The sequence below is a fragment of the Sardina pilchardus genome, chromosome 8 (genome assembly GCF_963854185.1).
Source record: "Sardina pilchardus chromosome 8, fSarPil1.1, whole genome shotgun sequence".
Classification (NCBI taxonomy): Eukaryota; Metazoa; Chordata; class Actinopteri; order Clupeiformes; family Clupeidae; genus Sardina; species Sardina pilchardus.
The window spans coordinates 5,654,948-5,672,223 of NC_085001.1; the positions used below are offsets into that span (position 1 = coordinate 5,654,948).

General features: G+C 43.4%; 2 protein-coding genes across 3 annotated transcripts in view; both read left to right on the forward strand.

Annotated features, from left to right (window-relative positions):
• anxa1a (annexin A1a) lies at positions 1–6,811 on the forward strand. Of its 2 annotated transcripts, none has more exons than XM_062542477.1 (13): positions 1–136; positions 814–894; positions 1,261–1,345; positions 1,942–2,036; positions 2,315–2,428; positions 4,076–4,166; positions 5,326–5,405; positions 5,524–5,580; positions 5,728–5,821; positions 6,000–6,095; positions 6,227–6,285; positions 6,390–6,512; positions 6,617–6,811. In XM_062542477.1, the coding sequence occupies exons 2-13, from the start codon at positions 835–837 to the stop codon at positions 6,671–6,673; spliced, it is 1,011 nt and encodes a 336-aa protein (XP_062398461.1). In that variant the 5' UTR covers positions 1–136; positions 814–834; the 3' UTR covers positions 6,674–6,811. The 2 variants fall into 2 exon arrangements, with proteins under 2 accessions (XP_062398461.1, XP_062398462.1); XM_062542478.1 differs by having other exon boundaries at positions 88–136; positions 821–894.
• A 4,255-nt stretch (positions 6,812–11,066) lies between these two features.
• Positions 11,067–17,276, forward strand: part of LOC134088496 (calcium/calmodulin-dependent protein kinase type II delta chain-like) — a gene marked incomplete in the record, with an annotated part of 45,055 nt that continues 38,845 nt past the window's right edge. Inside the window, 2 exon segments of the mRNA XM_062542474.1 lie at positions 11,067–11,336; positions 15,225–15,319. Of these exon segments, the coding sequence (XP_062398458.1) occupies positions 11,275–11,336; positions 15,225–15,319 (157 nt within the window).

The window sequence follows — 17,276 nt, forward strand, 5'->3', positions numbered from 1 at the left end:
TAAACTTCCAGCCGAGGCTGAACATGTGGTCCGCGGCGTTGCTAGGTGGGGTTTCATTGGTATAAATACACGGCTTTCACTCCTCCCTGCTACCCGTTGTCAGTCTGGGAAAGGAAAAGGTCTGTGCTGTGACTAGGTAAGCCGTGATTTCCTCTACTACTACTTGCCAACGTGCGGTCATCAAATAGTCTACAAACGTGAATAACAAAAAACGATTTGGTATGCAAAGGTGTACAAATTGAAGTCCAGTGTCTCTGTACCTCTGTACAAAGTTTTGACATAGCATGGATCTTTGTCAATCCGGAAGAGAAGAGTATGCCCTAAGTTTTAGTTATGGCTTGTAGTACAGAGACGCGCTAGAATTTAAAATGACAACGTAAAACTCATTCTATAGTATGTACACCGTCGTGATTTAGTTGGAAAGGTGTCCAAGGTAAATGTCCTTGGAATTTGGGCGTGGCTCGTTTTTTTTCTTACTGCCTTACTACTGATTGCATTTGTCTGTTCATTTGAGTCAGAATCTCTTGGCATGTGCAAAACTGAGATTTAAAAAAAAAAAAACTTTTTTGATTAATAGCTATATGTTGATAACATAATTAACAACAATAGTGGCAACAGTGCACATCTCTCCTAAACCTTAACCTTAGAGAAGTGGAACTGGCATTTTGGGGTTGGTAGTGACACAGTGTCGAAATCTGTCTTTCATTAGTGCTGTGACTACCCGTGCGTCATTTTAGACTTCTACAGTAAACTTGGCAGTTACAGTGTGCTGTAATTTACATTAAGAACGTGTTCTCTTTATTGTGTCTGTAGGCTACAGATACATCCCTCACCATGTCATTTATCCAGCAATTCCTTCAGCAGACAGTCTATCTGGGCATGCCGGAGGACTCGGTAAGTTTGCACTAAACTTTGGCTAAATCAGAGCAGAACATTGGAGTTTTTTTCCTCGTCAGTGGAAAATGTTACCAGTCTGCGTTCATTTGATGAGGGAGATGTGGGAGGAGTGGCGGAGTAAGGGTGAGCGAGGAGGAGAGAGGCTCGCAGAGAAAGAGAGGAAATCACTTTTTTTGGCAGCGTGACTCAGAGGAGGAGGAATGTTCTCTCCCCTGCTCTCCCCTCCCAACAAACACCATGCAAACCCTTAACCGTTGCTGTGTTTGAAGGGGATTTTGTTTTGTTTTCTTTTTTAATTGATGATTCTCTGTCCGCCTGACTGTGCAGTATACCTGATGACTTCACATTTGATGTTGCCAACAGAAATACAAGGGAACAGTGACTCCTTACCCACAATTCAGTGCAGAGGGAGACGCTGGTGTTCTAGACAAAGCCATCAAAGTCAAAGGTCAGACACAATGCAAGACGCAAACAACTTTACTGACTACTGATACACATCTGCCACTGTAAACAAAGCAAAGCAAATGCAAAGATATCCCTGAAACGGCTTATTCTGGTACTGTATGAAAATACATTCCTAGATTGGTGTGATGGTGAAAAGCCCTTCGACAGTGCAGCAATGATTGACCCTTTACTTCTTGTACACATACCTGTGCAGGCCCTGGCTTGTGAGAAGTGTATGTATTGTATGTGTGGGTGGGTATGTGTTTACCCATGACCAACTGGTGTGTGTGTGTGTGTGTGTGTGTCTGTGTGTCTGTGTGTGTGTGTGTCTGTGTGTGTGTGTCTGTGTCTGTGTGTGTGTCTGTGTCTGTGTCTGTGTCTGTGTGTGTGTGTGTGTGTGTGTGTGTGTGTGTGTGTGTGTGTTCCCTCCACTTATCACTTCGCACCTACTTCCCATGTCAACTCGCACACCTTACTGCATGGCTGGCTGATGCCTGAGCTTTGAGCCTGGTGAGTCTGCATAGGCTTCTGTCAGCTGATGCATAGGCTTCTGTCAGCTGATGTTCTGTACTGTATCCATATGGCGGCTGTGCCTTGCAGGTGTGGATGAGACGACCATCATCGATGTGCTGGTGAAGCGGAGCAATGCCCAGCGCCAGCAGATCAAAGCTGCTTACACGAAGGCCGCCGGCAAGGTAACACTCACTCTTCTACACACACACACACACATTTAAATACAAATACAAACTGCCCACACACTTTGAATGTTTATGTACAGATGCATAAACACATTACAAACACACTCATTAGTATAGCCACAAGCATGCTTTATTTATAGATGTGGCTAGCACACACCACACACACACACACACCCCACTCATGTGATAATCCGCAGCCTCCCTTGTGACCCGGTTGCTGTGTGTGTGTGTGTGTGTGTGTGTGTGTGTCTGCGTGCCGTGCTCTGTGTGTGTAGCCCCTGGAGGGAGCTCTCAAGGCGGCCCTGAAGGGGGAGCTGGAGGACGTGGTGCTGGCTCTGCTCAGGACCCCCGCCCAGTACGACGCCCAGCAGCTCAAACTCGCCATGAAGGTCAGAGTTCATCATCATCATCATCATCAACCGTTTTTTATTCAGGGAAAATTGACTGAGCATCAAGCTCTTTTACAGCAATGCCCTGAGTCACAAAACATATAACAACAATAATCAAAATAATAAAACAAGAAAAAGAAAAAGATACAAAAAGCAAATAATTAAACTGACACAAAATAGCCAGGTGCCAGACAGAGCGGCGTATTCGCACAGCGTTCCTGTACAGACATCAAGACACATTAGACAACCACTACAAACATAGCGCATTTCACGTGCACAGTTCATAGTTTTTTTTTTTTTTCATTTATTTGCTTACAAGGACAACACGTTTGAATCGCTCTGTCTACAGTATGTGCCAGTGTTAGCTAGCTGGCTAATTTTCGACTGTAGTTCTCTGACAAGATGGACTTTATGTATTGGGTAGGCATGTGCGATACACTGTACGTGGGACAGAAGAGTGTTAATAAGCTTTTTTTGGTCAGTTTATATACCTTCATGTTTGTGTACAGTGTAACCATTAGCATTCCCACACTCTGTGAAAGCCATGCAATGTTAGACCTAGTCAAGGGCTCCAAGGTCGAGAAGACCGCATTAATCTGTGACTGCACAATGTCTGTCTCAGCAGAGGCTGCCATTACAACTAATAGGAGGCAGAGCACGGCATTAATGGTTGCCTGGTTGCCCTTGGCTTTTGCCCCTTTTTAAAAAGTTAATGTTGAGTCCTGCTAGGAGGCCTCACACAGTTTGGGGTTGTTGGTGCCATTATAGCTGAACTGAACTGATAACAAAATCAAAATGAATGCTTAGACTAGGATGCATCAGGAACAGGGGTGGAAATTAAAATTTGAAAATGTGAAAATCTACCAGCCAATGGCAGATTTCTGGTCAAATAAACCAGCCACTCAATGTTAAAATATGACTTTATGTCTGAAATCTACCAGCCACTCTCACATTTTACCAGCATTTGGCTGGTGGCTGGTGCTAATTTCCATCCCTGATCAGGAATAAGGGATTCCTCAAATTCCCCAGGAGGGCAGGAGGTGTGTCAGTTGCATTTTGTGTTTACATTTCTAGTGCTACTGTCTGTTTTTACCTCCAAAAGGACAGCGCAGCGTATGTGATTTATATGTCCTGTGCCTCAAAATATGGTTTCGGAATAAAAGCCAAGCAATGTTGTGGTTGGACTGCTATGAATAGGAGTCCTTGCGTCACGTATTGAGTTCCTTTGTTGCATGAGTTTTTGGGGAACTGTCAGAAGCTCCTCCTGCATGCTCGGTTTATCTTGGCTCGTTTCACAACCACTCCCTGGAGCAACGTGTCTGTTGCCACTCTGCTGTGGAGTGGGCGGGTGTCCATTGGTGCTAAACGAACACTGCGGTGCCATCCGTCATTCCAATCCAACACATTTTTGTTAAATTTGCAAATGGCTCCTCATGGTCCTCTGACTTGTTGTGCACTTGAAAAACCTCTGGTGTACACAGTTCTGGATGTGTAAATGAGATACAAATATAGTGGCTCCAACAGTCATGAACAATTTCAGCCGACGTGATGCTTCAGGAGCAGAAAATAACAACAACCTTTCAGCAGACTCACAGAGTCTACCTTTTAAAATGCTCACCGTTACATTTTCTCTCCATGTCTATTCAGGGACTGGGTACAGATGAAGATACACTGGTTGAGATCCTTGCCTCCAGGACCAATAGAGAAATCAGAGACATCAAATTGGCTTACAAAGAAGGTGTGACTTTTTTTCTCTACTGTACAACTATCCTGGCTCAGAGCAGACAGCCCATCAGATTTCGGGTCACAAGCTGCTACGTTGGTCTTGTAACCAGGAGTGCCTGCAGGAATACATGTTATGATACGCACCCCTTACCTTGTCAAACCTGACGACAGACACCAATTCACAGGCGGGGCATTACATTTTTCCAAGGGGTAATTTGAATTGATCACGGTAGTTTAAGGCCATTCATAGACACTGGGGTTGCAACAACTACAGCAACAGATATGCCAAAAATGACTGAAGTGTGCCTATAATTAGGGTATCGGTACTTTTAATTTCAAGCGTAGGCTTGACAAAACTGTCTAATGTCTAATATGTCTAATATGAAAATGTAGATGTTTGAGGGCAGCCTATAACCTAATGTGGTTAAATGGTGCGGCTCCTGTAAGAGAGCCCTGTGCAGGGATGGATAGAGAAGCGAGAGAACTGAGGAAGTGGACGTGCTGTCGAGACTGGAGCTGGAAAATAATGCAAAATACAAAACCGCAGACAAAACAGAAATTCTTGTTCACATGCTAACCACTTTTAAATCGAGGAAATGGAGTTAGCCCCGAAATTCCGGATAACTTTGGCCCTGGAGCGGTAACATGAAGCTCGCCTGTGTTCTCCACTAGTCAGAAAAAAACAGTAGCCTAAAGGCTAACGCTATCAAATAAACCCAGAAAGTACTACTACTACCAATGATATGAAACATAGTCTACCTGCGACGATATATTTGTCATGATTCTGGTGTTAGAGCAGAAGTAGGAGAAGTAGCATACACTAAACTGTGCCACTAAAACCTCCTCTCCATAAAGGTGATACGCTATTTCTTAACTATTAACTATACACTTTGTATATAGTTCTGTATCAATTGATTTTTGATAATGTGTTTAATTTACCCGAAAATATAGATAGCATACGGTCATTATTGGAATACTGTGACGAGAAGTTATGGTAGGCCAACTTGGAGTGTACAGTATACAGTACGCACACAGGAAATGATCTCTCTCATTGTTGAGTAGCCTGATGGTATACAGAGTGCGTGCGGCCGCACACCTGCAGGCGCGCCTGCTCGTAACACAGCTCCATTGGTCGTGTAACACAACCAACCATCTTTGTTTTGTTGCCATAGAATACAAAAAGGAACTGGAGGATGACATCAAGTCCGACACAGGCGGCGATTTCAGGAAGGCCCTTCTTGCTCTTTGCAAGGTATACTATAGAGAAAACATGCCAGGGCACCATTTCAGTCAAAGTGTCACTGTGTCTCAGTGTTTGTGTGCATACTGTAGCCATAATTATTATGTTTCTCTTCTTGTCTTGCTTTCAGGCCAGCAAGGCTGAGGACAACATTGTGAACGAAGACAAAGCTGACAGCGACGCCAGAGTATTTACAGTTCCTTGATTCTCTCACATTTATGGCACATAGAAGCCACACATTGAGCTGGCCTCAAGTGCTACTTTAGTTTTGCATAGTGGACACCACGCCTAATGAATGGGTGCCCCTGGCTCTAACCCCCCCTCCTCTTCTTAGGCTATCTATGAGGCGGGAGAGCAGAGAAAGGGCACCGACTGCTCTGTGTTCATTGACATCCTCACCACCAGAAGTGCTCCCCAGCTCCAAAAAAGTATGATTCAGACTTTGCTTTTTTTGTCGTTTAATCTGCTTAGCTCTCCAGCTTTAGCATATTTGCTTGTTTGTTTGTTTTTGCTGTGTATGGCATACCCATAAAAAAATATAACTGAAAATACACAAAACTGTATGCTGTTCTGTATATCACACGTGTTGTCTGCTGGTGTTTACAGTGTTCCAGATGTACTCCAAGTACAGCAAAGTGGATGTGTCCAAGGCCATCGACTTGGAGTTGAAGGGGGATATAGAGAACTGTCTGACTGCTGTGGGTAAGAGACATACAGGCTGTGTCAGAAACGCTCCATCAAAGTGCTACACCACTGGCACCTGTGCATAAAGTACACATATCATCTTGACCGATGTAACTCATTCTTACCTTGTGTCCATTCTTGACTTTCAGTGAAATGTGCTGGAAGCAAACCTGCCTATTTTGCTGAAAAACTGTATGACTCTATGAAGGTAACATGCTTCTAAATGTTCTTTCTTTTTGTAAAAAACAGTGCTGTCACTAAAAGAATAATGTTCATTGCCATTGATTCTGATGTCGTGTATTGGTTTTGAAGGGCAAAGGAACCAGGTCTAAGATCCTGACCAGAGTCATGGTGAGCCGCTCTGAGATTGATCTGGCTAAGATCAAGGAGGAGTACCAGAAGAAATATGACAAGACCCTGTATCAGGACATTCTAGTAAGCCATTATCCACCGCAACATGCATAAATTAAACATCTGATAGGACTAAGGGTTCAAGAAAGATGTTGTGATACTGAGGAAATGCTTTCTTCTGACTCTAGGATGACACCCAAGGAGATTACGAGAAGATCCTTCTGGCCATTTGTGGAGACAACTAACCACGCCCATATTGAAGAAGCTCACACATTTTTACATGAAATATCGCATAGTGTTAAACACAGAAGCATCTCTCGAAATGGGAAGCTTTGTTGCCAAATTAAAATAAAATCCTCTAGTGGAGACTCTGTATATTCTTATACCAGCTGTGTTAGTGTCTCTCTGTGTCATGTGTAACTCAGTGAAAATATAAGGACAATGTAAATCAAGATATTTGTACAGTATTCTGTACAAATATAGTCCCAAAGTAAATCAGATAACTTTAATCAATGCCAGCTATGCAGATTGCACACAGCCGTAATGGTTGTGTTGGTTCCAAAGTACCACAGATTGGGCAGGGGCTATGAAATCAATCGGTCAATCAATGTCTAACCTGCTGATAAGCTCATGAAGTGTTTAAATTTATGAGTTTAACAGGATGGGCAGTTAAAACCGCAGTAAACGGAGTCCTAGAAAATATTTTTCCGGAAAGGCCTCCTCCCAGTTCCAGGTGAACATACAAGGTTGGAGTTAATGCCATGCATTCTCTCCAGTGCTTCCCTCAGTCTGAAGTCCTATGTGAACAGAGCTAGGCTAAGGCATGCACAAACTCCCTTTGAAGTTGAGAAGCCAATCTGAAGAAATGTGCACAAAGGCATTAAGAGATTCCAACAGACTGGTTGTTATGGGTGGATCACAGTGAGCACCATCAGTCTCGCCTTAAATGTAGACTTTTCAAAATATACACCTTCCGCTATATAATCATTTTCAAGCTTTAAAGGTAAGGTCCTTGATCCATGAGAATTTGCGAGAGGGACTTGGATGATATGAGATTAATTCAATCAAATGAAAAATGTAATGGATTATAATGAAGGACATTATATCTAGGATATATTTTATCTCAAAGAAGCACCTAAATGAAGGACCTCAGAGGGAATCAGAATACATAGTCGTAACATTTTGTTAAATGAGAGGAACGTTTCCATTTTATGTACTCAGCGATGGGATGGGATGGGAGGAATGTGTGTTTAGGAAGGGGGAAGGAAAGGGGGGTGTAGGGGCAGAGTGGGAGAGAGATCTAGCCAGAGACACTTCTTTGGCCAAATGAGTCAGAGCGCTGGAATGCGCTCAACCGTGTCATTAATCAAGAGCACTGCATGACTATACTTCAGGCAGGCGCACTTACAGTATACTAATAGAGGTTTCTGTATCACTGTGGCAACAACATGCTACAGCAGTCCAAACACTCAAAACGGGAATTTGACAAATGTCAAATGCCTTTCAATAGACATCAGGAAATTGCAACCTTCATGAGGCTTTTTCCTCAAATAGGCTACTGATGATTTCTGTGTTGCTCAAAATGACCAGTAGATTAGATTGCTTCATTCCTTTCGGTTAAACAAGAAACCTCAAAATACAGAAGTATGCTAAATGTAGGCTTAGTCATGCGTGGAATATGGCAGAACTGATTTCCCTATTAATACTGCTATGTCAAACATATGATTCAGATTCATTCCCTGACGTAGGCCTACACAATTACAACTATGCAATGATATAAAATATGTTATATTATTATTATTGATTATATATTGCTTATTTATACTACACACTGTACAAGACGCTGCTTGCAAGCGATGCAGTTGTACTGTGTAATGATTTCTTTTCTGGGAAGTTGGTGTAAAGTAAGTACAAAATACAGCCAAGAGTCCTTACTACCATGTCATCAAATTTCACACAATTTCATGTGATGAAAAATGCTTCCATCATTGTGAGGAAAAGCATCTGCCTCCTTTAAATGAGAAAGACAGAATATGTTAAAATGTTATGCTTTCATCAGGTTAATTCAGTGATATTCAGTGATTAATCCGATCCGATACAGTATGTTCTCCGGTACAGCTGAAAAAGAGACGTGACTCTGAATGCCCACCAGAGGGCGCTGTGGTTCCATCTCAACTCTCAGTCCCATTTCCCATACCATTCCCAGTCACCCTTCCTGCCGCATACCTCTCAAGTCCTGCCCTCCCTCCGCTGCTGGCAACAGGAATGGCTTAATCCTCCACACACACAGGTGCCTCTCATTCAGCGTTCATACGTCCTCCCTCGCTCCTCGGGCCTCGATCCTCACTGATCTACATAAAGAATGATGGGGCGGCAACAGTGCGATAGTCTATCCAGTGTTAGTTAGGCTATAGATCAGTGGGAACGCCCCTCGAGGAGCGAGCATCGAGGATCGAGGAGGCATGTTGAGAAGCATCTATACAGAAGAACAGGTGCTTCAATGCTTTCATCAATGGGTTCTACAAAGAACAATAAGTAGCCTGTTCATCAGGTCCCTTTCCGCATGCAGGTGTTTACAATCAAGCACCCTGATTATCAATGCAGACTGCATGGTGCTTGATTAATACACCTGTGCAAAGGGACCTGATGCAACCCATGAATAGGAAAAGGTTCTTCACATTGGAAATGGTTCTTCAGAGTCTATTGTCTTATCTTAATAGGTTCATTTGTCACATTCATAAGCTGATGTTTCCCACCCTCAATATTTCACGTTCAGTATATCAAAAAATAAAAGTAGCCTACTGATTTGTGATTCAAACTTTAATGATTTCTTTGTGTGTGTGTGTGTGTGTGTGTGTGTGTGTGTGTGTGTGTGTGTGTGTGTGTGTGTGTGAGAGAGAGAGAGAGATAGAGAGAGTAAGAGAGAGAGAGTCTTCATGTCTTCAGTAGGAGACTTTACCCCAATGGACTGAAAGTTCATGTACTCATGTCACATGTCTGAAAATGTGACCCTGCACAGCGAAACCAGTCGCTTTGGTAAAATCTACAAAAACAAGTTATTGTGCTCACACTAATGACCATTAACTAAGCTTTCCAACAATATGTATATCAAAGGTATTACAGAATCTATCGCTAAGATAACCGCATCCAAAGCTGACATGACATAAAAAGTTTGTTTATTGTGGATTTTCTCAAAATAGTATCGTGCAACAAGTGCCTGATTTTGCTGTGCAGGGTCACAAATGAGTTTAGTCCCAGAAGCATTAAGTGTGTGTTTTGGAGGAGGGTCTTGTCCCACATGAAACCCCTGATTAATTCCATTTTTACTTTTGTTTACTTCATATGACAGACAGGCTTTTAAGACTAAGGCAGTGCAGTGTTTCTGACTTCCTTTATTTACATACTAACTCATTTGCCTTTTATCCAAAGAGACTTACATACAGTACTGTATGTCAATCATTACGAGCAGGCCCGGCTCTAACTAATTTGGCACCCTAGGGAAGATTTAGGTGGTGCTCCCTTGCATCGTAATAAATCACTAGCGTACATACTCACAAGATGACACTGAATAGCTTTGTCTTGGACTTTCTTTTATGCAGATAAAGCACTTGCACATTCAGAATGCTTAGAAAGAATTAAAGAAACAAATACAGTCAGCTGGTAATATGAGCAACAAAGGTCCACTTGATGCTGTTGAGTTGGAAGCGACAGGAGGATTTGCCAGGGTGGGACTGAGACACCTCAACATGTGACACCATATGTGACACCAGTCTAATAATAAACGCATGATTTCAAGAATAAAATAAATTATGTATTATGCATTATGTAGACTATACCGTTTACAGTAATAGGCTATACAATGTACTTTTTCTGATGTGCAAATTATATTAGTAATTCATATATTATGTGTGTGTGCGTGTGTGTGTGTGTGTGTGTGTGTGTGTGTGTGTGTGTGTGTGTGTGTGTGTGTGTGTGTGTGTGTGTGTGTGTGGGTGTGGGTGTGGGTGTGGGTGTGGGTGTGGGTGTGTGTGTGTGTGTGTGTGTGTGTGTGTGTGTGTGTGTGTGTGTGTGTGTGTGTGTGTGTGTGTGTGTGTGTGTGTGTGTGTGTGTGTGTGTGTGACAGTGACAGTGACAGTATCATCCTAAACCAGCAACCTTTGTGTACAGGGTGTACAGTGACCTAAATCATCAATGCCCCACATTGATGACATTCTACAAAACTTGTAGCAGTGAGGACACTTCTGTACCAAAGGTGGCAATAATTCTGGAGGATGCTGTCTATGCATTTGAAATATTATTAGTTAGCCTATTGGGCCTAATTTATTCTTGGTTATGGTGAAATAGGCCTATAGGCTACAACTGATGAAAAGCAGGCTAAACATAATCTCTCCTTTCTTCCTTCTTGTCTTGTCAGATTTATCTGTAATGTGGGGGTCAAAATCAATTCAATAGTTTGCAATGGATAGTTAAAAGTTAGGTTATCCAGTAGTCCTACCAGAGTCCGTGTTCACTGCGCTTGTTTTCACATGTTGCAGTTATTTGCAACACCCGAGCGGTGGCAGTGTTGAGCTGACTGGCAGAGTCTCGGCGTTGGTCTCTCAGCAGGACGCATTTTGTAGCAATAGAACGCAACTGACAGCGAGCGGGGGAGGACGTAGCCAAGCAGCCTACCAACCTACCAGCCCTCCGCCCAGAAATACGATTTCATCGTTATTCGTATGCATTTCTGTTGTCTAAAACAGCGAGGACGTATTCGTTTGCTGAACATTATCGAGCATAAGAAAGTGGCACTTTTATCATAGATAATATTAATAATAGAGGAATAGTCATAATCTGACAAGAAGACATGGCCACGACAACCTGTACGCGATTTACAGACGAATTTCAGCTCTACGAGGAACTTGGAAAGTAAGCAGTTTTTGTTTTTTGGAGTCAGTGGTTGACATGTATTTGTTGTACGTGTGGGCACGTAATCTTTTCTTTTTGTGTGTGCAAGACAGTGAACAGAACCAGGTGACGTTAACGATAGCTCAGCAGTGTGTTAATGTTGGAAGAACAGCTAACATTAGCTAGGGCAGCTAGCTCGATATGTGGCTGGCCATCAAGCAAGCAGTGGGAGCACTACCAAGCGTTAATGGCCATTAAGGGGAGTGTCAACTCACTGGGATTTGAAAACACTCACATGAACACACCACAACTCAGACAGCCATGGAGAGCGTAATTAGTTTGTATACTATAAGCAATGTACTTATTGGCATGACACAGTCCTAAAATTAGAAGACGAAGATATATTAAAGCTAGCAACCCCTTTCGTATCCAACGGTGGTCGCAGTGCAACGCCCCTTTCAGAACCACTTGCTAGCCAGTGTTAGCAAACGTTAGCTGGCTAAAGCTATCACCTTCCCTGCTCAGCTGGCTGACACTGGTTGGGGTTGCGGGACATGACATTTTGAGCTGTCAAAAAGAAAACCTGTGCTCTAGGTCAGGTGGTCACTGGGTGCTTGGGATCCTATGCTAACTTACATGCTGTTGACATTAAACTTTTACGATATTCTTCAATTCCCTGTCCACATTTGGTGGAGGAGATGTGTTTGTTCACATACACGATGAATATTATATCAACGAGGACAGATAGCAAACGTTAGGTCAACATAACATGAGATTTACGCCTTTGAGCTATGGTTTGTTTTATGTCGGTCAGCCAAGTTGGCATTGGTCAGTGGTGCACATTCTCCTCCTCTGCATGCGCTTTTCTTGTGACAGCGCAAGCAAGCAAGCAAACAAAAAACAAATTCTCCTGAAAAAAATATTGCTGTGAACAAACTTATCATAAGTCACACAAGCGACAAAAAGCTGCGTCTTTACTAAGCACTCATACATTAGGACTTACAGAGCCTACTGATTTATTTTTGCATTGTTGGAGAGTGCGATTTAGTAGTAAAATATATTTTTTGTTCGTCTCTTTTTTCGTTGTTGTTTTGCCTGCTGTTTTTGTTAGTTGGTTAAGTTAAAACGTATACCAAATCTGGAGATACAGACATTTTTGTGTTAGTGTGCTTAAGAAAATACGTGTCAAGAAAATACAGAGCCTGAGGATATGAAGAAAATGATGTGTTATGATGTGTGACTGTGTCTGGACATATATAGACTTATAGGTTGCTTGTGTGTGTGTGTGTGTGTGGGGGGGGGGGGGGGGGGGGGGTTATAGGGGGAGAGACTCCTTATTTCCCAGTAGCTCCAGCAATCCCAGCAATGCAGGGAGAGGTGCTAGTGTGTTGGGACTGGTGCCATGTGGCTCTCTCCACCCATTGGAGGCGTGTGTGTGTGTGTGTGTGTGTGTGTGTGTGTGTGTGTGTGTGTGTGTGTGTGTGTGTGTGTGTGTGTGTGTGTCATAATCTTCAGACACGCTGCAGGCCAACACGGCACAAATATTGAGGACTAACCAATCTTGTTATGTAGGAGCAAGCTGATTTTGCATATCAAAAAAGGTCCAATTTCATTAATCAATGAGCTTTGCTGAACAGGCCTGAAACATTGGCACCAATATTTGGCAACTTCACAGCACACATCTTTGATATGTCAAAAATAAATTAAGTAATTAGAATAAAAAGTTAGGCTAAGTACATAGCCTAGATCAATTTTTTTTTGCTTCAGTTAAGTTTATTTTCAATGTAAAGCCTCATACCAATGCCATAGAGACCCCTGTCATGCCACTATTTGTGTGTGTGTGCGTGTGCGTGCGTGCGTGTGTGTGTGTGTGTTGGCATGTTCTCTCTCTCCCTCCCTCTCTTGCTGTTTCTTAGAACATCTCTCCTATTAAGAGCATTACTAATTTGGATCCAACAGGTGTATTGATTGCTCTGGGTGTTGTGCTTGTGCCTTTTTCTGCTGTTATGTTGTTGCAACTTTTAAGCTGTTGTGTTGTGCAACTCTTTAGCTCTTTACCACCTGCTTTGATTCTTGTGCACTAAGCTCAGTTCTCAGATTTTGCTGAGCTGGCAAAAACAACGGTAATGGCAATAGCCTATTATGCTGAAAGGCCACGATGGTATTTTTCATTAATAGAATAACTGGCCAAATTAACTGATGGGTGAATGATTGCCTTTTGCCAGACACACACACACACGCACGCGCACGCACGCACGCACGCACGCACGCACGCACGCACGCACGCACGCACGCACGCACGCACGCACGCACGCACACACACACACACACACACACACACACACACACACACACACACACACTGTCTCTTCTCTCCCTCTCTCTGAACGGGAGACCACACACACTCTGAACAGGAGGCTGTGTCAGTTCTCATAAGCTCTGCATTTCTTTTTTTTTCTTTGTTAAACCATCACGATCAACAATATTCGTTCTTTTAATCTGTTCTTAGCTCATCGTACGCCAATTTGTGCCGCAGGCAGCTGCGTTGACAATATGCTCGGTGTGTGTGTGTGTGTGTGTACTGTATGCCCAGCGGAGCGGGAGTGGGGCTGGCAGAGATTATGCCCGTTGTTCCCTAATCCCGCCTCGCCACTTTCTCGCTGGCTTTTGGGGAAATCAAATGCCACACACACTGGCGGTCCATTAGCCAGCTTATGGGGCTCAGCCAAAGCCAAAGCCAAACCACACACGCTGTTTTTCTGTGGAAAAAGTGGGAACAATTCTACTATCCTCAGTATTTGACTCCATTCAGCTGCTTGTCACAGGTAGGAAGCCTGTTTTTTTTTTTTTTTATTTAAAAAAAAAGTAGGATATATTTTAAGGGGCTTAATTGGTTTTATGCAGATAGGACAGTTGCGAGTGACAGGAAATGAGTGGGAGAGAGAGAAGGGGGTGGAACCGGGGGATGACTGGCAGCCCCCCCCCCGCCCCCCCCCCCCCCCCCATTCCTCTTCAGTGAATGAATATAGAACAGTTCCATGCTACTGTATATCAGTGCAGGACACTAGATAGGGTGCAGTATGAGGGAGAAACTTTTCTTTTCCATTTTATTTGAGAAGTGTAAAATACATATTCGTTAATACTTGGACGAATTTTAAAAGCTTCATTGCACATTTCGGGGGTTATAGAGGAAAATATAATGACTTTAAGGGTTTAACCTAAAAGAGCTTGAAGGTTGGGAGAAATAGAGTTAAATGAGTTTTCTTTGTGATTAACTGCAGCTTACTGCAATGTGAAAATATCATAGTTTTGGGGGGAAAGTAGGCTAAATGTACGTCTAACTTTCTAATGACGTAGTAATGGATCAGTTTGGATGAATTAGTCGAGAGATTTTTTATGTGATTAAGTATGATTTTATGGATTTTTCAATGGTGTGTTTTCCTTCTAAACAAATTGTTATCATCATGGGGAAATATTTTATAAACATAAACTTATTTTATACAATTAGACTATAATCAGTTTTTTGAATACCAGAAATCCATTAGTAATCTTAGTGACCCTTTTGCACACTGTTGCTTTGGTATTCTTTCCCTACAGTGTTCCCTACACTTTCCCTCTGCTGTATCATGCTGAGATGATGTGTTCTTTAAATTATAAGACATTAAAGGATGTTGCTTCAAGTATATACCAGCAGAAGAAGTCTCTTCAGTAGATTTGAATTAGGCTACAGCTTTAGTCTAATTTAGTTGATATTACTATGTTTGTCAACATACTTGGCCAATTGAAAACACAACTATGATTCTGTTTAATAACTACACGTTGTGTTGTGTGTGTGTGTGTGTGTGTGTGTGTGTGTGTGTGTGTGTGTGTCCATGTCCTACATAATCCTTGCTCTGTGTGTTCTTCTAGGGGAGCCTTCTCAGTGGTACGTCGGTGTGTCAAGCTGTGCTCGGGCCAGGAGTACGCTGCCAAAATAATCAACACCAAAAAACTCAATGCAAGAGGTACGTCCAAAATCCAACTATCTGTGATGAATGCCTTGGAGGAACTCAGTCAAAGAAAAAATGAGTTTAGGAAGCCTGAGGGTGTGGGGGGTGGGAGAGGGGGGGGGCACAGATGCTTTGCAAAGTTCAGATTATGTGGACTGTTTCTATACATAGGTGTCTTCACTGGAGACAGTTCGACACTCGCAAATGAATTGAATGCGAACAAGTCACACGTGCAGTGCAACCATGGTAACTGTTTTTGTGGAAGCCAAGGCCAAATGCCATGGCGATGAGGGAATCCAGCCTGCATCTCCTCTACTGTTACTTCCCCTGGTGGCGGTGTCAGTGGTGTTGCTTTCTCTCTCTCTCTCTCTCTCCCTCTTTTTAAATTCTTTTCGACCTCCCATAGCAGACTGGTGTAAATCTCTATATACCCCCTCCCCACCCACCCCACCCACATCCCCCTACCCACCACCACCACCACCACAACTGCCCCCCTGGCGGTAACTGTATCTGCCCACTTACTTTTGCCAGGTGGCAGGAGCCCTTCCCTGTCAGACCCTGGGCCGCCACTCACACTCATTGTTGTGAGAATGCTCGGGGTGGTTAGGCAGCAGCACAACAACGAGGATTCGGTTACTCAGGGTCTTAACAGAGGGCACCCTTTCGCCAAGAACGGATCGGACTGAAAGCCGCCGCTGAGCGTGGGGGGAGGATTGTTTGTTTGTTTTTTTTGTTTGTTTGTTTGTTTGTTTGTTTGTTTTGTTTTTTGTTTGTTTGTTTCTGTGTCTGAGTCCCTCTACCCAGGGAACCGTAAACTCCCAGTGCTCTGGTTACGAGACGAGCGTACCAAGCCTGCTCAGAGCCATGTCCGCTCGGCAGTCTGGAGTTGAAATACATGCCCTTCTGCTGAGCTGTCAGCTAGGGGCTGTGCTACTGTATTAGAAATGAGCCTGATACTGGACTCCCTCTTGCGACCACACACTGAGCCTAATGCCCCAATACCCCATGGCTTTGTACTTGCAGTTATGCAGTGTGTATATATATGTGTGTGTGTGTGTGTGTGTGTGTTTGTGTATTTATTCTCATAAAATGTATAGTAATTACTGTATTGTGGTGTAGTAGTTAGTCTCTCCGTGTGTGTGTGTGTGTGTCTATGTTTATGTATACTTAGCCGTACATTTGTATGCCTGACGTTTTGCTCAGTCAATTGTCTGCTCCTGTGACTCACATGTCAATCATAATAGTGTGCATGTGTGTGTGAGTTTTCTCAGTCTGTGTCTGAGCGTATCCTAACACACACGCGTAGGTCTCTTCCCTGTGTGTGTGTGTCTGAGTGTATCCTAACACACACGCGTAGGTCTCTTCCCTGTGTGTGTGTGTGTCTGAGCGTATCCTAACACACACGCGCATTAGGTCTGAGCGTATCCTAACACACAGGCGTAGGTCTGAGCGTATCCTAACACACACTAACACACAGGCGTAGGTCTGAGTGTATCCTAACACACATGCGTACTGTAGGTCTGAGCGTATCCTAACACACACTAACACACATGCGTACTGTAGGTCTGAGCGTATCCTAACACACAGGCGTAGGTCTGAGCGTATCCTAACACACAGGCGTAGGTCTGAGCGTATCCTAACACACAGGCGTAGGTCTGAGCGTATCCTAACACACACTAACACACAGGCGTAGGTCTGAGTGTATCCTAACACACACTAACACACAGGCGTAGGTCTGAGTGTATCCTAACACACACTAACACACAGGCGTAGGTCTGAGTGTATCCTAACACACATGCGTACTGTAGGTCTGAGCGTATCCTAACACACAGACGTAGGTCTGAGCGTATCCTAACACACACTAACACACAGGCGTAGGTCTGAATGTATCCTAAAGTAGGGTTCAGACCAAAGATTCCCGACGAGACGAGCCGCGACGTTCTAAAACCTTGCGATTGCGACTCAACATGTT